This window comes from Sinocyclocheilus grahami, unplaced genomic scaffold, assembly GCF_001515645.1.
Source record: "Sinocyclocheilus grahami isolate Dianchi unplaced genomic scaffold, SAMN03320097.WGS_v1.1 scaffold663.1, whole genome shotgun sequence".
Classification (NCBI taxonomy): domain Eukaryota; kingdom Metazoa; phylum Chordata; class Actinopteri; order Cypriniformes; family Cyprinidae; genus Sinocyclocheilus; species Sinocyclocheilus grahami.
In genome coordinates, this window is record NW_015505842.1 from 420,387 (window position 1) to 444,051 (window position 23,665).

The 23,665-nt window shown below is 36.4% G+C and overlaps 1 protein-coding gene across 1 annotated transcript; it reads right to left on the minus strand.

The window, feature by feature from the left end:
- Positions 1-2,161: 2,161 nt before the first annotated feature.
- LOC107558877 (SEC14-like protein 1) lies at positions 2,162-16,771 on the minus strand. The gene is made up of 16 exons (XM_016242571.1): positions 16,638-16,771; positions 16,101-16,190; positions 12,101-12,250; positions 11,869-12,000; positions 11,645-11,773; positions 9,946-10,135; positions 9,439-9,548; positions 7,658-7,847; positions 7,328-7,416; positions 6,215-6,285; positions 5,811-5,982; positions 5,361-5,495; positions 4,972-5,106; positions 2,941-3,192; positions 2,656-2,834; positions 2,162-2,517 (listed from the first exon to the last, which is right to left on the minus strand). The coding sequence occupies exons 2-16, from the start codon at positions 16,161-16,163 to the stop codon at positions 2,412-2,414; spliced, it is 2,103 nt and encodes a 700-aa protein (XP_016098057.1). The 5' UTR covers positions 16,164-16,190; positions 16,638-16,771; the 3' UTR covers positions 2,162-2,411.
- Positions 16,772-23,665: the final 6,894 nt, after the last annotated feature.

The following is a 23,665-nucleotide window of genomic DNA, read 5'->3' on the forward strand; positions in this document are numbered from 1 at the left end:
AGCTGACTCCACTGTGATGTGACCCTGTCTCTCTCTCACGCACACACGCACACGCACACACACACACACACACACAGTCTGAACAGTCAATAGCAAATACTTAAACTAATAGCAAAACATACTTACAGTAGCTGATTCAGAATAAGCACCAGATTGACATAGCAAAGTCGGAATTTACCTTTTTTTTTTCTTTTAGAAATAGCCTTTGTGCACAGCCAGCCTTGTAGGCTACTCTCCTAGGTTCACAAAACCATAAAATGTTTTGCACAAATTCAAACATCTGGGTTGTGCTGTTCTGTTGTAAATAAATCTTAACCAATGATTCCTAATTGCATCTACTTTCAGAAGGCCAAATAAAGTGCTTTTGCTTTCACAAACTACATTTCAGGCGAGGCGAGGCGCATCTCAAACAAGCCTCCTATTGTGCTCACATCGGATGACTAGACGCCATCTCGCAGGATTCAAAACCAGGAAATGCCTTCACATGTTACGGTAAGTTCTTAATAATATTTCTTAGCTGTAATATCAATATAATTTACATATAATACTATAATCATGTACAAACCCAATTCCAAAAAAGTTGGGACACTGTACAAATTGTGAGTAAAAAAGGAATTGCAGCAAACCAGTGTAATTTACCTGGCCTCGGTCTTGGCTAACCCTGAGATACATCACCGTCTCCTCCATTATGAGGTAAAACATTAAAAAAAAGAGCAATTTTGGCTCCACCTATCCTGGCCTAGCAGGATTGTCCTCTCATCAGCTCTCCTCTGGCACCGTTGCTATGCGACAAAGTGGTAATTGGGAACACCTGGTGGAGGAATTAGGAAATCCTGCAAAGGTGGAGCATCTCACGCACTTCGGAGGCCTGGCCTTCAAAGTGTGTGCACTTAACTTTAGGACACAGAGAGAATCTCAGGCTTCAGGAAGTTCAATATCAGACACACAAGACAGTTTCCTGTTTCAGGGCATCAGGATGAAGATGTTTCTCCAGTCAGAGAGACCAACAGAAATCAGACCCAAATACAGACAAATACTGTTGTTTGTGTAAAATCATATGTAATATTTACACTATTGTGTCATATTTCTCAGGCCGATTTCAGGAGATCATGACATTTTAGTGTTATAGATTTCATACTAAAATTACTTCTTCATCATCATCATCATCATCATCATTATTATTAATATTAGTTATTACATGTTTGAAAGCAACATTCACAGCACTGCTAGAGAAAAAGTGTTTATGCAACTGAACTTTAGATAAATTCTTTTGAAACATTTAATCGTCTGAGTCTCTTCATTTCAAAATCAATGTAATATATTTTTGTTCAATAATATTTTTTTTGTTTATTATTTAGAATTTTGAGGTTTTATGATACTATGCAATATTTATACAATTTCTATGAGCCATTTTCTTTTCCATTAAAATTGATTCAACTCAGAGCCTCTTCATTTTTTGGGTCACACTGGCTACTTGAAATGTAACTCTTTTATTTCCTTCAAGAACATCAATGTAATATATTTTTGTTCAATAAAATTTGTGTTTATTATTTAGAACGTTGAGGAGATTTTATGATACTATGCAATATTTATACTTTTTTATGTGCTATTTTATCCATTAAAATTAATTCAACTCTGAGCCTCTTCATTTTTGGGTCACACTTGCTACTTGAAATGTAACTCTTTTTTTTCCCCTTCAGGAAAATCAATGTAATATATATTTGTTCAATAATCTTTTTTGTTTATTATTTAGAATTTTAAAGAGATTTTATAAAACTATGCAATATTTATCCTTTTTTTTCTCTCCACGGAAATCAATGTAATATGTTTTTGTTCAGTAATATTTTTTTTGTTATTATTTATAACTACGAGGAGATTTTATGATACTATGAAATATTTATAAAGTCTTTATGAGCTTTTTATTCCGCATTAAAATTAATTAAATTCTGGGCCCCTTCATAATTCATAATTCAGTAAAGGTTGAAGCATAAAATTTAAATTCATGGGTGTAAGCTACATAACTTTACAAACATTATTAAATAAATATCATTCAGTGTCTATTTCAATGTGCAGCAGCTTTTTCCACAGATTAATGCTTATTATTTAAATTTAGTTAATTCTGAGGGGGACATTTTTTTTTGCATATTGTAACTTTATGCACCACATTGAAAAAGTTGCTCAATCAGACAACTAGAGAAAACAACATTTACAAATGTATTTATAACAACGTACAGAAAGCTTGCATATAATTTACAGAAAGCCTGCAGCTCATCATGAGATAAACTGTCTGAAAAAGATCAATGTTTATTATTGTTTAATGTCAACCTCTGTTTCACTGCGTCACATGATCTTTCATCATTTCCTGCAGAGCTGGATTCAGAAGAGTCTTGTTTTCCAGCTGGATGAAGAAGCTATCTTGAGATGCTTGACTCTGTCTGTGATTGGTTGGAGGAGCTGGTGGCGGCACTGAGCAGAGAGAAAGCGCTGTGACTCGACTCCAGGCTGCTCATGGAGCCCCTGACACAAACACAACCACACACACCCTTTAGAGAAATCATTCGGCCGTCCAGATGAGATTTTTAATGTAGTGACAACATTCAGACGCTGTGCTTTTTATGTTTCATTCCTATGTTTTTATGCTGTAATGATAGAGACCTGAAGTCAGTGGAGCGCAGCACCTCTGTGAAATACATGACTCTGCATTTGTGTGAGGAGACCTGCAGAGACGCCAGAACATCATCTACACGCGGCCGACTGGAAGAAGTGCACGATGGGCTGCTGTAAAGACGCCACTGCAGGATGTAGAATCCAGGCCAGCGCGTCACATGAGACCCCTGATGGGAAAGATGTGGATCAAAGCAGAAAGAAGTTTGTCCAGCAGCATATATTCAAATATGAGCCATGTTGATGTTGCTGATGGGTTTCATGAGATTCCCGCACCTGTACGCTCTCTCCCTCTCGGCAGGTCAGCGCCGTCTCCACCATGCTGTAGTCTTGTCCGAGCATCCAGGATCTGTCGATGAGCTGGACGTTGTTGCCGGCGGGACAGGCGAGGTTGTGTGAGCTCAGACCGTCTCTTTTAACTGGCTGAGGAGCCCTTCTGGAGTGGTAGATGCTGAAGATCACGTCGCCTTTCCACACATCAAAGTCCCACGTAATGACAGACGATGCTTCTGTGACCTCTATCAGCACCTGGAAATGAATTCGTCACACACTGCGCTGAGCTCCATTCAGAATTGAATTTCAAACAGGATACAGAACTGTGTTTCAAATTAGAATTTACTTGAGGAAGCAGAAGTAATGGAAAATTGAGTTAAATAAACAGAAAATGCAGATAACTGCTATTTTTATATGCACTTATTAAATTTTTTCCCGTATTAATTTGTCAGAAATATGTTCATACACACAACAGATGGAGTATTTCCAGAAACATTAGTTGATATTATTTTTCAGTATTTGATGTACCACAGACGCGTAAAGGGGTCCTATGATGCGATTTCAAGTTTTCCTTTCTCTTTGGAGTGTTACAAGCTGTTCGTGAATAGATAAGATCCCTGAAGTTGCAAAGACTAAAGTCTCAAACCCAAAGAGATATTCTTTATAAAAGTTAAGACACGTCCTCCTAAAACACCTCATTTTAACACGCCCCCACATGTCTACGTCACTGTGTGGGAAGATTTGCATAACGCTGCCCAAATGTTCACGCAAAGAAAGAAGGTGTATCTTTATTGTTGCCGCCGCCGCCATGTCGTGAAGGTGCTGTGTTTCGTTGCGAAAGCGAAAATACTTTGTTTGGTCTTCCAAAAGAGGACACGACTAGAAATCAGTGGTTAAGTTGTATTTACAACACTGTTCCAGAACAGTTCAACCCAAATATTCAGATGTGTGCAGCGCATTTTCTGGAGGACTGTTTCCTGATCCTGGTAGAGTAGACTACAATGCTGAAGTTAAAGTGCGACACGAAGGTATTACTGTTGTTGTTAATTTTTTATGGTCGGATTATCGTACAGTATGTATCAATGAATGATACAGTTTTGACTGTCATGGTGTGTGCATGAACGAGTGTGAAATACCTGCTAATTACATTGCTTATTCTGATCACTTATATTGGGCACTTTTTGCATTTAAATTGGTTTATTCTGACTGTTGACACTGAAATGATGCACGTGTTTTTTCAGAGGGTATCGGTTAAATTCTTGACTGCCGTTTTGACATAGGCTGGTGTCTACCTGGACATTTCTATTTGGTAATTTTCTTTAATGTATTTGCACTGATTTGATCTGTATTCTTGGGAAATATGTCTTTTTTTATATTATTTTGTCATCTTTATTTTGTTTTAAGGAGTTACAAATGGTCCTTATTAACCTTGATTGACATATCATATTAAATTCTATCACATTATTTTGACAGTTAAAGTTTTGGGCAGTTTTTTGTTTTCGGATTATACAGTAACAATGAATGCCACAGTTTTGACTGTCATGGTGTGTGCATGAACAAGAGTGAAATACCTGCTAATTGATTGCGATCATTTATACGTTACTGGGCACTTTTTGCATTTAAATTGGCTTATTCTGACTGTTGACACTGAAATTATGCACATGTTTTTTCAGAGGGTATCGGTTAAATTCTTGACTGCCGTTTTGACATAGGCTGGTGTCTACCTGGACATTTCTATTTGGTAATTTTCTTTAATGTATTTGCACTGATTTGATCTGTGTTCTTGGGAAATATGTCTTTTTTATATTATTTTGTCATCTTTATTTTGTTTTAAGGAGTTACAAATGGTCCTTATTAACCTTGATTGACATATCATATTAAATTCTATCACATTATTTTGACAGTTAAAGTTTTGGGCAGTTTTTTGTTGGATCGGGCGGGTTTTGATGAGCTTTTGGGCTGGAAATCGTACACCTGATCTGGTAAAGCACAGCAGCTGCATGTTGTTGAGTGTTGTCTGTGGATGAGCTGTACCTCATGTGGAGCTCCCTTCAGCACACTCGCGCTCTTGTAGATGGCTTCATTCCACAGTTTAATCTCCTCGTTTTCCAGCTCCTCAGCCGTACGGTACAGAGGTTTGGGAACCAGACCTCCCTCAGGAACATCACACTGAATTAAACAAGAGAAACACAGTCAACCAGGTTAGATTAGAGTGACATTAGATTGTTTTCATTTCTGTCTGAATAAATATTGAACAGCTACATGTGTCCTGTAATAGAGAACATACATCTCTTGGTATTCTTTGGCTTCAAGGCAAAAACATTTAGTATGAATGCATTACCACAGGTATCAGAAAGTGTCTCAACCAATCCATGAGTTTAAACATGTCAGATATCACCCAACAACAGCTCTTAAAGACTCACCAGAGCGTCTCCTCCTAAGAAGTCAGGGATGAAGTCTCTGTTGATGTAGTCCACCAGACCTCCAGGCCCCTGGTAGTCATTCCCAGCATAGATGAGAAACTTCTTCCTTGTGTTTTCGTCAATGAATGGACTCACCTGACAGGAAAAGAGGGTGCAACAGAGATCAGCGGGTCATTTTTCATTAGCACTGTTAACACAGGCCCAGACAAACATGACATTTACAGAATGCCTGGTAATTAAGAAAGGTCAGGTGAGTGCAATGCGACCACACTAACATGACATTTAACTCTTGACGGGCTTAATGTGTAGAACAATTTACAAAATTATATGAAGACTGAGTATATGCTTATCTCAGTCTTCCCCAGTATCGTGAACTATTTGTTAACATTATTTTTATGTGCTAAGTGTGTCACAATGAGAAATCATATGTTTGTGTGTGTGTGTGTTTACCAAAGTCCAGAGCACAGGAAACACTCTGGGTGCTCTCAGTATGAGGAGACGGCCCAGTGTTTCAGGGTAGTTGGCTCCTACAAGTTCTATAGTCCTCAGCAAGGCCTTGATTCCTGGTCTCCACAGATGCCTCATATTTAACCCCTCAAGATCCACCAGACATGTCCAACAACTACAGAACACAAACACAGAAGCAGATATTATTTATCAGGTCCGAGACATCACATAAAACACATAATATGTGCGACCACTGGGGCTGAGAACCAAGAACTGATTCTTATTCACACCAGTTCCGTTTAGAAGTTTGTGGAGTGGTGTTGGAATTGGAACCAAAATTGTAAAATCCCTTTGGTCTCATTCTTTATGCCAACTGTAGATTGGTTTAGACATGTATTCATAAGTACCTAATTGGTTTTCCAAATATTTTGGTGTTCTCTTCACAGTGTCTGAGACCTTCCTCCTTGATGGACAGCACCTGAAATTTGGACCAAAGGTGAAGGGGGTCAGTGAAAATAGCCATTTTAATGAATTTAGCCAGATGAGAACTGGCTCCATTGGTGTGGTCACCTTTATATCTATAGTGCTTTATACAATAACGATTGTTTCAAAGTAGCTTTACAGTGATAAACAAGAAAACAGCAATTCAGCGACACAAACAGAGATCAATTCTGCTGTATAGCAGCTCTAAAAGGACAGTCCATATGGTTTGTTCTAAGGTTTGTTTCTCTGCTATCACCAACTTTGAATTGTTCATTCCTTGCAACAATCGCCCCAGGCTTGCTCACTGTGGGATTAAAACGTTATGAATTGACTTTCTAGAAGCTTCCAGTTTAAACAACTTTGAGGTGTAAAAATATGACTAATTTTTAATCGCAGAAAGGAACGATATAGTACTTCTGTCTAAAATTAGAGTTGTTTCTAATTGAAATCAAAGCCATACCCTACATTTCTGAACATTGTCAGTTAATTACTAATAAAATTGGGAAAATGTTAAACTCACATCACACAACTTTGACAACAGCCTATTTTTCACCTAAGACAACGATTGAATCTTCAATGATGCTTTTTGAGAATTGTCTGTGATGGCTTAGAAACAAAACTAACAAATATTTCAGTCTAATTGCCTTCAAATACTTAGGTGTGTGCCCGAGCTTCAGACTTTTCAACAAATCATATCTCCAGTAGTACTTTTTAAGATTTATTTACTCTTGCTTAGAACAAAACAGACCAATATTTAAATCTCTTAATTACCATTGAACATTCAGCCATTGCCTTAGAACCCGTGGCCCTGATATATTTAGACAACACTTTAATATAATATAATATAATATCATATAATGTAATATAATATAGCTAGATCTAGATTTGGAGGATTACTTGTATCATTGTTATATATTGTCATATCGGCCTGAACTAAAACTTGCTCTATGGTAAAGCACTAAGGTGTTACAAACACAACAGTATGACTTTCTGTATCTGTATTGTGAAGAGTGATATGGAATTAGTCTAAATCTTACATGTCTCAGAAGGGTCTCTTCTCCCAGCACCCGCACTAGACCTTTGGTGTCCATTTGTCCAAGTCGAAGGATATAAAGAGGACGTCCATCTACAAAATACACACACAAGCAAGCACATAACCACATTGAGTTCTCCTTGTTTAATATTTATAAATCTTTATTGAAAACACATCGCTCAGATCGATTTTTGGATCAGATTCAAACTCTCACTTCAATTGGTCTTTTATTTAAAGGCTGACTTTATGTCTAGCACAGGACTAACACACATCCTGGATTAAGAAGTCAAACAGCCATGCATAAAGTCAAAATAAACATTTAGAAGAGACAGACCTTTGTCGTGGTGGTGCCAGCCTCCTGTGTAGTAGTCCTGCAGGAGCTGTGGACACTGCCATGTGTCCAACAGGAAGTCTATTTGATGCTGCTTCCTCCATGTGAGTGTCTGGCACAAAGCCTCTTTAGCCTTTTCCAGATTAAAGTCCCGTGAGCGCAGGAAACGCAGCACATGCTGGTCTTTAGGGATCTAAAATTATTCATATATAATTCCATTAAAATACCCTATCGATGTTGGTAATTCGTCTTTTTTTTAATAATTTTATTTTCAAATGTAATCTATTCTACTACTCCAGGTTTCAGTGTCAAATGATCCTTCAGAAATCAGTCTATGCTGACTTGCAGCTCAAGAAACACTTCTTATTAGGGCTGGGTAAAAAAAAATATCGATATCTCGATATTAACCGATTCTCATTTTTACGTAACAATATTGATTCTTAAATCCCAATAATCGATTAGTCTAGCCTGTTTTCAATTAATGGTCCGAACTTTGAAGGGCACTTCCCATCCAATAAATTGCAGTAAGCATTGTGCTTTGGTACTTTTAATATGAAACAACGTCTCAGATTTCAAATTATTTTCATTGTATTGCAGTATTCAAACAATAAATGCCGTTTTGGCGCTGTTTAATGTGGAGCGACAGATCGCTGTAGTGCCTCAGCTCAACAGACGCAGCAGCACGAGGCGCACGTGAACTGATCATCTCCTCCACATTAATACCAGCTTCAGCACAAAATAAACATGACTAAACATCCGAAGGTAAGTTAGAAGAAAGAGTACAACTTTACAATCCGTATCCTGTCTCACGTAATCGCTTAATCAATGTTTCAGCCGCGCAAGTACGGCTTCTAAACACACAATGTCACGTAACGTCACATTTACCTCAGAAAAACATATTTGGTGACGATAAACTCATTAGTCAGATAGAAAAATAAACTGTAAAGAGGGGCATTTTGCTAAATATGTGGACCATATAACATATTCATTATACATTTTACTGTTCTTCAATGTTTACTTTATATTTGAATAAACCCATCAAGTTTTTATGACAGCCACCATTATGTTTATATTTCAAACAAATTAATTGAAGTAGAAATATTATTATGAAATTGTAACTTTATTATTTAAAAAACTTATTTGAACAAATCAGTCAATTTTAACCTTTAATATTATAGTAATGTAGTACCAACTGACTCTTTTATATTTTTCAGCGTTAGATTTGAGATTTTTTTTCCTTGAATATCAAGTTTTTATGACAGCCACCATTATGTTTATATTTCAAACAAATTAATTGAAGTAGAAATATTATTATGAAATTGTAACTTTATTATTTAAAAAACTTATTTGAACAAATCAGTCAATTTTAACCTTTAATATTATAGTAATGTAGTACCAACCGACTCTCACATATATTTTACAGCATTAGTTAAATGTACTGTACCTGATATATATATAGCTTATTGTGTATATATATCCAAATTAATCGATATTGAATCTAATAGAATCAAATTGGTAATCGAATCGAATCGCAAGCTTGTGAATGAGAATCGAATCGAATCGTGAAATTTGTGTCAAAACCCAGCCCTACTTCTTAATATTATCAATGTTGAAAAGAGTTGCTGCTTAAGTTTAAAAAAAATGTAAAAGAACAGTATTTCTTTGAAACGGAAATCTTTTGCAACATTATAAACCTCTTTACTGTCACTTTTGGTCAATTTAATGCATCCTTGCTGACTAAAACTATACATTTCTTTCCATTTAATTTTGGATATTGCGCTCACCTTGCCTTTGTGTGTTTCCTGCAGCCACAGTCGTAGGCGAATGAGACAGCTCTCTTGGAAAGGGGTCAGCTTTCCCAGATAACGTGAGATGTAGTCTGTATCTAACTTGTCTGTGAACAACACACAACCAACAAACAGTTGTGAAACGTGTCAGAGATCATTGGCTCTGCTCCAAAACCTAGAGTCTATTTTTCCAAGTGGTGTGTGTTTTTATTCTTGAAGTATAACGGAAGAAGCTTAGCAGCATGCTAACACAAATCTATTTTGAAATCAATAGTGATTTGATTATCCTTTGCCGTTTGTGTGAGGATTGCTCTGTAGAGCTTCAAATAAGTCACAATAAGCTATGGGGTTTCTTTTAGGGTGCAGTTAGGACACGGCCTTTGAAAGTACTTTGAAAGGCAGTAGACAGCAAGGAAGGATGTCGATGTGCAATATCTTTTCATTCCTCCTCCACATTATTATTTATGAGCACATGCTTGTGGGCAGCACTGTGATTCATCTCACCATCCGGAGAGCCTGGCAGGACGTCCGTGGAGCCGGGGTGAGCTCTGCTGCTGCATGCTGGGATAGCTCTGGCTGAGCTGACAGGCAGGGCGTGAGACATGGTGGGGGCAGGAGGAGGGGCCCAGCGGGGCACGTGGGTAATGTTCTCCTCCTCCAGTTGTTTGAGGTGACATTCAATAATCTCTTTTCCCTGTAGAGAGAGAGAGAGAGAGGGTGATAAACAAATGAAACAAGCAAACACTGGCTTTGGGTACACAGACGCATGAAAACATATTCTTACACGCAAGCCAGCTGCAACTAGTGCACTACAGCAAAGCAGATCCTGATAATAGACATAAAGGAATCAGGAAGCAGGAAGGGGAGCAGTGAAAATAAAGCTGTACAAAACTTGGCAAGCAAACATTTATCCATTTATATAACATTTATAAATAGCAATAACAAAGAATGTTCCAAATATTTTAGTGTTAATGTTACCTTGTTATTGACAAAACTGTTCAAGTTGTCCAGATCTTTTTTGTACAAAGAGGACAGGGTGATAGAATTTTTGCAATTCTTTTGCATTGCTTTTGCAATTCTTTTTTCCTTGCTTCTTTTGCATTTGCTTGCAAAAGTTTTACAGTGATAGAAATACTATGAGATGGGTAGAACTATATTGCAAAGCTTTTCCAGGGGTTTCTTAGGGGTATGAAAAAGTTTTGCAAGTGAATACAAAGTTTCTGGAATATTACAGGAAAAAAAATAAATAATAATAATAAATAAATAAAATATATATATACTGTATATTGGATGCAAAAGCATCGGAAGTTTTTCAGGGAATGGAATACTTTTGTGAAAGAACACAAAAGTTTTGTGAATGAATGCAAAGTTTCTCAGAGGAATGCAAAAGTTTTGCAAGTGAACGCTTATTTACTTGTTCTTGACAAAACTGTTGCTGTTGTCCATATAACATTCTTTTTTGTTTTGTATGGAGACCCTGAAAGGTCAGGGTAATGGAACACAATGAGTTGGGGTAAAAAAGTTTTTGCAATTCTTTTTTTCAATGGTTTTGCATTCTCTTGCAAAACTTTTGCATTCCTCAGAGAAACCTTTGCACTCTCTTGCAAAACTTTTTGCACGCAAGATGTGAAGAACATCATTTCACATACACAGTTTCTCAAAGAATGCAATATTTTTTTAAGAACACAATTTTTTTGTGAGACAAAAAAAAAAAAATTGTTTGTGGATTTCAAAATAAGAGTCTTTGGGAACCGAGACGTGACACAGAAAAGTTTTGCAAAGAATGCAAGAGTTTTGCAAGTGAACTCAATTTGGTGTTAAATGCAATAGCATTGGAAAACTATTTTTCTTCCTCATGTTTTTCCATCACCTTGCCCACTTTTGTTTGTGGATTTCAAAATAAGAGTCTTTGGGAACCGAGACGTGACACAGAAAAGTTTTGCAAAGAATGCAAGAGTTTTGCAAGTGAACTCAATTTGGTGTTAAATGCAATAGCATTGAAAAACTATTTTTCTTCCTCATGTTTTTCCATCACCTTGCCCACTTAGGGGTTCCATATTTGTATTGCTCAAAGAAAATGAAGCATATATTTGGAACCATTACTTTTTGTGTTTGTGTGTTGTGTCTTTACCATTGTGACAATCGAGAAACATTTTTTACTAACAAAATGTATCTTCATTTGAAAAAAATAATGCACACACACCTTTTTAATACTGGTGGCGTATTGCTTCATTGCAATCTTCTCTGCTGTGCTCTCAAACCCGAAAAAGGATTTGATGTCCATGCTGGCGGACTGCTCAAAACAGGTCCAGTCTTCATTCTCCGGGTGAACCTGAAGAGGGAACGTATAAACATCAGGATCTCTCACAAACCGGCTAACACATAAACGTCTCCATAAGAGAGAAACGGCAGGATGTGGCTTCCGACCGTGTAGCAGCAGTGCTCATAGACGTTGACTCTGCTGGAGAAGGACTCGTTATAGGCATCTATGTGCAGAGTTCTCTCTCTTCGGTTCAAAGAGTTCTTCTGGATGAAATACATGTACTCCACTCCTGCTATCTGAACACAGAGTCATGTGTCATTATCACCACGAAGTACCTTCTATTGATAAGTTTTAATAGCTTAAAGTTCATGTAAAACTGATAATGAAATGAAATACCCTCTTTAGAAGCCGAGGGGCCTCAACGTCCACGGTACATCTGCGTTCAATCACTTGGGTCGCCCCATCCTCACTATGACACTCACTGATGATGACACTGTTCACAAACATGGGTATCAGCGGGCAGTTGGGGAATCTTCTCTCATAGGCCTATGAAAGAAAAAAAGGTGAGACAGATTTAAGTGTGGGAAAGGAAAAAGGGTCTACATGATCTAAAAGATAAAATACTGAACTGATTACAAGACAGAAATGTAGCTGTACACATGGAGACCATTTTTGCACACAGTGCAATGTTCTTAAATGTGGTTTGTTCAGTTCTCCTTGTGCAAATTACCCTCGTATAGCTTATGTGTGTTCTTGAAAACAGGACACAGGTCTTGTGATATGTTATTGTTTTAGTTGACTTGGCAGCTCATATGACCAGGTTACCACGTACAGTATGTCACATGAAGTCTTAAGTCAAGTACACAAATTAACCACAGGTACGCCTGTCAATATTTACTCCCTAATCTCTCACGTTTTAAGGTTCTCACTGTGAGAAGTCATGGGACATACTCTAAAACATACAAATGATCTGTATTGAAAGCTTTGCATAATTTAGTTTAGTGTCACATTACACATTTTAAATTGCATCTATGTCAGTGCATTAGCCATCAGTGCAAACATATGTACGGCGAGCAGTGGATGAGGTGTTTCCAGTATGTTTGTTTAAGTATGTGTTCTCTGCTATCCCAGTGAGAGTCACGTAGATTAAATAGAAACAAGATCCTGCTTAAAATCAAACAATATTATTATGTACACATGTGCGAGATGTAAATGATCTACAGTAGAGACTATATTCAGAATAGTAAATGGAATGCCTTAATGGACATTATGAAAAGGATCATGCATGTTTGTTTCATCTTTAATGCATTTTGGCACAAATAGTCGTCACACTGGAATGGAAGGTCATGTCGAGCATAATGCACAGCTGGATACAAAATTCTATGCAGTGTTGTTTAATGCACATTCTGATCAATGTAGTAGGTCACATACAGAAACCTGCGAACTGTGTACAGTACACCAATATTTGATTTACACTAAACGCATGGTAGCCTCTTTAAATATTTCGACCTTTGTGTTAAATCAATAAAGTGATGATGTCCATAGACGTCATCCATTAAAGCGATTGATCAAACAATGAAATGTTTTCTCTGGACTGTACACAATAACAGCGTTTGTGTAAAAGGTGAAGCATTATATATTCTGCTCTCAGGAACAGAAAAGGCTCGGTGTCTCTGAGAGTCACGTAGATTAAATAGAAACAAGATCCTGCTTAAAATCAAACAATATACAAATGATCTACAGTAGAGACTATATTCAGAATAGTAAATGGAATGCCTTAATGGACATTATGAAAAGGATCATGCATGTTTGTTTCATCTTTAATGCATTTTGGCACAAATAGTCGTCACACTGGAATGGAAGGTCATGTCAAGCATAATGCACAGCTGGATACAAAATTCTATGCAGTGTTGTTTAATGCACATTCTGATCAATGTAGTAGGTCACATGTGCTGGAATGATCTTCTGTCATGATACACGGAGCAGACCACAGAACAGCCTATCACAATAAACTGTTCACATTTCAGCACATCTTCCCAGCCCTATCCGGAATGCTGAATCCCTGACAATTTTCAAGCGACAGCTGAAAACTCATCTCTTTCAACGCTACTTGACTTCATCTTAAAGTGGTCATATGATGCGGTTTCAAGTTTTCCTTTCTCTTTGGCGTGTTACAAGCTGATTGTGCTTACTTGAACAATGCCTAAAACTTGGTATTACAAACACTTCTTGTGTCTGTTTGCCTCTTTAAGAAGAATCGGTTTATGTATTCCCCTATTGTAAGTCGCTTTGTATAAAAGCATCTGCAAAGTGACTAAAAGTAAATGTAAATATTAACCCCAAGGGTGGTTTGATTGTGTGCGCACAATGAATGATTCTTGTGAGTGTGAGCGGTGGCCCATGCTGACTAAACTACGACATCAAACTGTGCACTCAGCAAACCTAAAAAACCAATACACAATAATAATGATGATAAGAGCAGGTGATTAGTACTTTTGCCTGGGGAAATGATGTCCTTGTGGGGGTGGAGAGGATCAATGCATGTAAACTGTAACCCAATTACCCAGCCGATCAATCATGCCTTGAGATTTCATGATGCTCACGTATGCCAGAATTAATAATGCGCCAGAACCACTCCAGATGCAAAATACAGGGACATTCAGACCATTATTATTATAAGACTCCGTTTTTTTTAGTATAGCTATTTTTAGCACTCTACATAATAAAACAACCTATTATATCTATTGTCTTATCATTGACACTTGCTTGGATATTTTATTATCTAATGCAGCCACAGACTGTACAGTTTAAATGTTGCTTATGGCTCTTTCCCTTGTGAAAAGTGTATTTAACGTGCACTTGTAGTGTACTTCTCATCTTAAAAATATATATTTTTAAAACAACAGTATGTGCAGATAATATAATATTAACAACAGTATGTGCAGATAATATAATATTTAATAAAATAGCAGGCCACTTAAGTGTATTTAAAGAGAGTTCAGTTTCTTAACCCACTTAAGTACAATTTAGAATATTGTCAGATTAAAGTACATTTTAAATTAGTTTTTGCCATGCTTTAAAGAAGTACACTTATTTTGATGTGTTGACTAACATAATAAAACACATGTAAACTTGATTATAATTTTAGTTTATATATTTTTTTCATTACACATGTATAATTACTTATATATTTAAACACATAACATACATTTTTTTTAAAGAAATCACATTAAAGTGCATTTTAGTATACTACAAAAGCTTGTCAGCACATTTGGCAGTACACTTTAACCATATTTTAAAGACAATATAATTATGAAATGACTTATGTCATACTTAAATGCATCATAAAGCACACTTATTTAACTAATTGCATTTCATATATTTCATTTAATGCAATTAACATTCAATAGAGTGTCTGAAAACATTACATTAAATTCACATTTAAGTTTATTCTTGTAAAGTATATTATTTCTGTAACAAGTACTCTTTTGTATGCTAATGTATTTTCACAAGGGTTCTCAAGTGATGGTATGATTGTGTAAAGGGTGTGATATCATTAACAGGTCACAAGAGTTGTGAAAGGATTTAAGCGTGTATTGGAGTGCTGACATCTTGTGCTCTTATCAGCCTTGGTGATGTGGAGATGGGCAACTGAGATATTCCAAAAATCTACTGTTAGTTTTGCATTCGAGGCACTGCAGCAGTAAACCAAAATGTTGTTTCTTATTACTATTGAACATACCACATCTGTGAAATGAAAGTAATATTTTCATGTGGCATACACTGCAAAACAATGAACTTCACTGTGCAAAAATTCACTCAAAACTGTACGTTACAGTGATTTTACCGTAGGTAAATATTAATAATACATCCAAAAAAAGGACAATTTTAATAATTAAGCAATATAGTTCATTATCTTAAAGGGGTCATATGATGTGATTTCACGTTTTCCTTTCTCTTTGGAGTGTTACAAGCTGTTCATGAATAGATAAGATCCCTGAAGTTGCAAAGACTAAAGTCTCAAACCCAAATATATATTCTTTATAAAAGTTAAGACTCGTCCACGTCCTCCTAAAACGCCTCGTCCAAACGCCCCCACATGTCTACATCACTATGTGGGAAGATTTGCATAACACCGCCCAAATGTTCACGCAAAGAAAGAAGACGTAACTTTATTGTTGCCGCTGCCGCCGCCATGTCGTAAAGACGCTGAGTGTTTCATTGCGAAAGCGAAAATACTTTGTTTGGCCTTCCAAAAGAGGTTCATTAAAAAAGACAAAAACAGTGTAGACAAAAGCAGATATAAAATGATTTAACAAACTATTGACAGACTTATAAACAATATGATTTGGCATGCATACTCTCTCAAGTGCATGCAATTTTTAAAAAAACTCACCGCCATTATGAGCTCAAAAGGGTACTTGTAAACCCTCACAGGGGACTGATATTTCTGCACCATCGCTGCACCCCTAATGAAAAGCCCTTCCTTAGAAGAAAAAAAGAAATACAATTTATGAACAGAATTATGGACAGAAACACAGAATTGATCCAACAGCATATAGGTTAAGATATTGAAACATCACACATTATGTATTATTATATCTTCAGGCTGGAATCAATTTTCTCATTGTCTGTACAGTCTTCAGCAAAAATGTTACTCTTTAATGTGGTCAACATCTAAGATGCATACCTCTGTATGAATATTTAAAATTGCAATGGGACAGTAACTTAAAATAATGATGGCCGTGTACACCCAGTGACCCAAAAGAGGCCTGTAGACACAGTATCTTCATTCATACTTCATATTCATTGTTGTTTTGTCATCAGCATGGGCAATTTAAATGAAACACAAGTAAAGCAACCTGTAAACAGAGACTGACTCCAATGCGATCATGAGGTAAACATTTAGGACAGCTGTGAAATGAACTCTTACCCCTTATCTCTGAAGTTAAAGGGACAGAGAATGTAGTTGAATGGAAGTCTTGATAAAACCTGATGTGAAATAATAAGAATCCAGTCTGGGCTGCTTTAGTTATTCTGCTCCATTCTGCTGGGGAAGTGAAAGCCACTGTTGTGTCAGATGAGGTTACATAACCCACGTCACTCACACAACTCACACAAACTCCGCCTCAAAACCCCAGTCCACTTGTTCAGCCACAAGTAAGAGTTGAAAAATGAAGCGTAAATTGCATAGCATTAACTGATTTTACACGTTTTTGAAAATGGCTGTACAGGAAATATCAAAAGAAACTATAAGGAATGTTTGTAATGATGTTTAATGTTCAAAGTCCAGCTTTGATGACTTCTTAAAGCTTGTCTAAAATGATTTGTGAGAGGTTGCTTGGGTGCTAAAGGTGGTTATAGACAGATTATTCCTTTAATGATTAGATTTTAATTTAATAAAATTTAATTAAATGATAATTTTAATATGGCACAATATGGCACAAGATTGTTCTATTTAAATCAAAAAGTTAGGTCAAAAGTCAAAAATCTAAAAGTAATCCAAAAAGTAGTCTGATTACGTTACCTAAATGTGTAATGGATTATGTTACTATCATTTGTGTCATGTAATTTGGAGTGAGCAACGGACTACAATTTACTAGTAATGTACCCAGCGCTGATTATTTGTGAAACTCTTTCTACATCGTTTTTTTTTCAGAGTATAGATATATAGATAGCAGTGTTAAACTAGGTTAAAGGTTATGTGTTTACATCGGAATGTTTTCACGTTTTGGAGTACGTATTATTATTATTATTATTATTATTATAAGTATATCATAAATCTGTACCAGCTTAACTCAACTTTACAGTACTGGTTTTAAACAAATTTGAGTAAAAATCACAATTAGCCAGAAGATGGTGCTGTTGACTTTTTTGAGCTTGACTGCTTGCAACTCTGCACTATACTGCCCTCTACTTCATGAGTCTATCTATCTATCTATCTATCTATCTATCTATCTATCTATCTATCTATCTATCTATCTATCTATCTATCTATCTATCTATCTATCTATCTATCGAGGAGGGTAAAGTAAAATATGTAAGTAGTTGTTATTGCGTTAGTTAGGTCCAGTAATTTGGATGTGTGGAGGATTTTGACTATTCGGCATTGTGGGAGTTGCAGCAGTGAATCCCTGTCTGAACACGAGTGTGGGTGGGAAGAAGAGGAGGTGACTGATAGAAGCAAATCTGGGAATAAGAGGAAGAGGTGGTCAGACACATGGGACAGTGACATGTATTCCGGTGTAGGACATTGTTCTGTAAAGACATGTTCAGGTTGCAAGGGAGTTGGAGGAGGTGTTGAAGTAGACTAGAAATTGGGATAGTGTTCTTCCCGCAGGTAGACATCATATTTACCATGCACTTTTATAGTCAGAGAGCTAAACAAGTTACTGGCTAATCTAAAGGCTAATTCACACTGCACCAACAAACGGCAACAGCCAACTGAGTACATTACGTCACTTCTCATACATTCCACAACCTGACAAATGCTGATTCAACAATCAGCGGAAACAAGCACTGACCAACAGCAACAGACACTGACGAGGTAACACACTGATCAGATCAAATCTGATGAACACGTCTGTTGCCGTTTGTCTGCATCTGTCGGTGCAGTTTGAGCTAGTTTAAAAAAAAATCAACCAATTCATTTTACATTATATTTAATCAAAATTCATTAAAACATCTGTGCATTGTTAAGTAACTGAGCAAAGTCTAACAGTGGAGCATCTGAAGAATCATCTGAAGGATCTGTTCAACTTCTGAACATCTGTAAGTCTAAAAGTGTTTTTCATCTGCATGCCGAGGGTTGGCATACAACATCTTTACAGGTGTTGAATGGACATGCTAATCCAGAATGGATTGATGGATGGATGGATGGATGGACGGACGGACGGATGGATGCATGGATGGATGGATGGATGCATGGACGGATGGATGGATGCATGGACGGATGGATGGATGGATGGATGGATGGATGGATGGATGCATGGGCGGATGGATAGATGGATGGATGGATGCATGGACGGATGGATGGAAGGATAGATGGATAGATGGATGGACGGATGGATGGATGGATCACTCCATTGATTGATCGATGCATGGACAGATGGATGAACGGATGGATGGATGGATCACTCCATTGATCGATCGATGCATGGACAGATGGATGAATGTATTCAGTTGCCTCTAACTAATTTTGCAACTATATTTCAACTAACTCTCATTGGCGTATTAACAGGCTGTTATGTTAGGGTTAGTAGAACAAGTTTTGTTTACTGTGTGGAGATGTTCTGATATCGCGTTTGGTCTCGTTCTGAATCGCGTATCTTGTCAGTGTCTGCGCTTGCTTGGCCATTTGTTGTGGAGAAAATAAGGAAGGTGTATTCAAGCGCCAGCAGAAAACAGTGTAAAGAAATACTCTTTGAGAGAAGCAGTCTTTATCAGCGGAAGTTAAAAGCAGCTCCTAAGTGTGTTTACTTGTCTCATTAGTGTTTAGTGCAGTTGTCGTTGCTAGGAAACGCTTGTTTTGTTTACTGTGTGGAGACGTGCTGATATCACGTTTGGTCTCGTTCTGTATCGCGTATCTTGTCAGTGTCTGCGCTTGCTTGGCCATTTGTTGTGGAAACAAATAGACGGGTATAAAAAAGCTTAGTTTACCATGGCAGCGGTCGCGTGAAGGCCTCCTCGTGTGAAGACCGAAGAGTGTAAAGACCATCGACTCTACCGTGCGACTCCATCGGGCAGGACACCGGCAAAGGATATGTATCGCTTTTTATTTCCCCTTTTTCCTACTACTTGTTTCCCTTCTGGTTCAGTTTTTATAACCATTTCTTACTATGTGTAAGTAAGTTGTTGATTTGGCAGTGTTATTTTTTTAGGATTCCTGATAAACTACTGTCGTTTGATTTGTATTATTTGTATTTGTTATTTATTTAAATTTTAGTTAAATTATGTCTGAATTTATTATGTCTGTATAGGTCTTTTATTAAGTTTTAGTTTTATTTAATTTAAGTTATTTTAATACTTCAACAAACTAAATGGAAATGAAATAATATATATATTGAATTTATAAATGTGTATGTATATATATATATGGGTGGTTGACATATAAGCCTGAATTTTTTTTTTTTTTTTTAAACTTCAAATATTAGGCATAAAAAATATTGAGCTGTGTTGTACGAACTCTTGAATTTTCCCAAAAATATGTGGTCTTTTAGATTTTGTATTGGAAATTGGATTTATTTACCAATTTGTTGCATTTGTGCCTAAAATTATCATATGGTGTGATATACGTTATTCTATATAAAATTAAATTGGGATATACTCTCCCTAAGTAACTAACTTCACCATAAATCTTTATCATTACTATCTTAAGATTTAACATTATTTTGTGCAGATCCATTAGATTTTTGTACAATTTTTCTAAATCATCATGCAGAGTAAGACATCTCTCCTCAGCCTTTCCAGACATTTTAGAATAATTCTGACAATCCTTCTTATAAATCTAACAAAATGCTTGTGAATCTTGCTGATACTATTTATTTTTTGTTACACTGACTTTTTTATGGTTTATAACAAAAAAAATAGTTTTTTTATTGCCACACCAAATGATATAGTGTCCACATCACAATTTGTCAATTCAAAAAGTGTATTTTATATGCATTAAACATTCAATGAATTCAGTTCAATTAACATTAATACAATTTAAAATCATCAAACATACCAACATTGTTTTAAAACTTTTAAAAAATTATTTATGAAACTCAGAAATATGAGTAAATCAAACACAACCGTTCATTTCAGCCTCACAATCTTGATAATAGTATCCTGTGTTGAAGTTACACTATGCAGGTTGTGGCCTAGACTTTCATCCTTCCCTATAGAAGGTGTCTGTTCTGTGTGAACTGGCATGATCTCCTTACTTTTTCCTCCTTTCCCTCAGGACCTCCTCTCTCCTTGCATAGTCAGCATTGAGTCTTTCCCTATATTTCCATGTCCTCTCTTTACTTGACATTTCTGCCTGACAGACAAAAAATTGCATCTTTTAATATGGAAAGCATGGCAAACATGGTTAAATTAAGTATAAAATTGAAAAGGAATATATTAATTTTATGGGCAATTTAATGTACACCATTAAATTCTTTCAATATGTTTTGTCAGCATTGAGTCTTTCCCTATATTTCCATGTCCTCTCTTTACTTGACATTTCTGCCTGACAGACAAAAAATTGCATCTTTTAATATGGAAAGCATGGCAAACATGGTTAAATTAAGTATAAAATTGAAAAGGAATATATTAATTTTATGGGCAATTTAATGTACACCATTAAATTCTTTCAATATGTTTTTAATATTTATTTATTTATCATTAAAAAAGGTGTATGTAATATTGTGTGACAAAAGTATCATATGGTGTAACTACAGTCACCATATGATACAGTGTCACACCATATGACGTTTTGTTCAGTTTAGCTAATCTCTTTGTTAACTAAAAACGGCTACCTAATACTTAGCATGTATTTGCCACATGGCAGCAATGATTTTTAAGAATTAATAAGTACAATTTGTAAAAAAAAAAAAAAAGTGTTTAATTTTTGTCAATAATGTCACACCATAAGACACAAAACATTGACCCCTAATGAGCACATCAGTGACAGAGCTTTTTAATAAAAAATTAAAAAGTCAGAACTCATCTCTTAACCTTCCAAACCACTCCAGCATCCTGGTTGAGTGTGGACCTCTTCATCATAATGATGTCCAAAGTATTGCCCGTTCAAAATACAGATTGTAATGTCACACCATTTGACGCCCATTTTACGGACAAAATGTATTTAGCCAGAACTTGCTTTAAAATCATGCACAGACATCAACACTTTCTGTGTTCATTAAAAATGCCTAATTCTGTTACTTAAACTGTAAATCTATAAATTATTTATACTTTGCTGAGATATATTGTCATACTAGTAAGGTCACACATAGTCCGGACAGTCACACCATATGACAATTTTGATGTTTAGATAAAAGTTTGTAGAGGTAGAGGCCTTTATACACCAGTAAAGCTATGGTGTGCTGTAATAATAGATTGTCAGAGGAACAACATAAAGATATACATTTTTAACAAATACCCATTTTTATTAGTATATGACATCATGGACAGGTAGAACTGCATGTCATGTCATCCACCCATATGCTTAAAATCTTCCTTATAAGGCAGAAGAAATATAAAAGATAAAACGCCCCAGAACAAGCAGATCTATTGCCAAGACATATTATATACTACAATTGATTGCTTCTGTTGTCCTCATTTGTAAGTTGCTTTGGATAAAAGCGTCTGCTAAATGACTAAATAAATTAAATAAATAAAAAGTTGACATTGCAAGTTACTTATAGTCAGAAGAATGTCTGTTGGTTGAACATCTAAATAAAGTGTTAGCAGATATTAATCAGATAGTCAACCAATACTCTAATGACTGCTAGACATGCATTTGCAACATTACTTATAGTAAACAGAATGTCTAAAGGGGACCATCAAAATAAACTGTTGCTATTTATTCTTGTTTGACCCATTCAGGACTCCAGTAACATGAGATATTTTGACAAGCGATGGTAATATGGTATCTTATTTTGCAAACACTATTTGGTAAATTATTATCTTAATATAACTGTACTACAATATCACCACTGTACTGTTTGTAAGAAAGCAAACAATCTTATACAGTCATAGAATATCAGTATCAACACCTCTCCTCTTGTAGGTGTATCATGTCTGTCTGTTCTGAATTACTCTGCATTCTGATTTTATGCTCATTTATCTTTCTCTCAGTTTGCCTCGTCACAGCTGAAAAAGCATATGAATATTCAGGAAGGGGATAAGTCATAGGAACAGCTGGCATCGGAAATGGAAAGCAATTTTTAGACCCACACTGTCAATGATAAAACAAGAAAGATGTTGTGAGCACAGAGAAATGCACCTGAAATCATTGTTCTGTGCAAACACAGCTGTTTTTATAAACGTCAGATCTATGACAGAATACATGAACCTCAGACTTTAAATACTGTTGACAATTCAGGCTCAAAAATCTGATTGGATGAGTCAAACAAGTTAAAACCGTTTGTTCTACGTGATCAGGGCTGCGAGGCCAATTTTTCCATTGTCTTTTGGATTACTGCAGAAAATAAGATCTGTGACCAACAAATTATGTTTTGTTCAACATGGTAATCGTTATAACACAACTTTTATGAATTTTGAAGATTAAATACAACCGGCAGAAGTAAAAAGCTAAAGGTAAGCTATACACAAACTACACGGTTGCATAGTCTCAGCCTCAGACGTCACGCCCACGGACCGTTGGCTAAACGTCTGATGCATATGGCACACAAAAGTGGAAACACTTCAGGAGTTTCGAAGTCGTCATCGGATTAATTTTTTTTTTTTCAAATACTGTACATTATTGTAGGTCCTCTATGCCCCGCCTCTCTCAAACGCTACGTTTTCTACAAAGTCCCTCCTTCTGACAAGCGCAGTCTGCTCTGATTGGCCAGCTGACCCAGTGCATTGTGATTGGTTGATTTCAGGACAATAAAACCAGAAGTGCTAAAATGCAACTTGCTTTTAGGTTTGGGCCTGCTAAAATACACCATCCCTGCAGAACTATACAGAGATACACTCTATTTTGCTCTATTTCATGCCTCACAAGTCCCCCGAAAAACTGAAAGTCTGTCTGGAACATGACCTGCACCACTGGATGTAGGACAAGTACAAATGACTGACATAGAAAACTGATCTGCTCACTTGTTATGAATGGCCCATTAAACATACTTCACATCACAGTTGACCTATCGTTAAGCCCCTCCCCTCGAACGCAGATGAGCCAATGGTAATCGAGTATCAGTTGCACTTGGAGCGGAACTCGGACATCTTTAGGTTTCAGCGCCATAGAGAAACATTGGGAGATCCGAA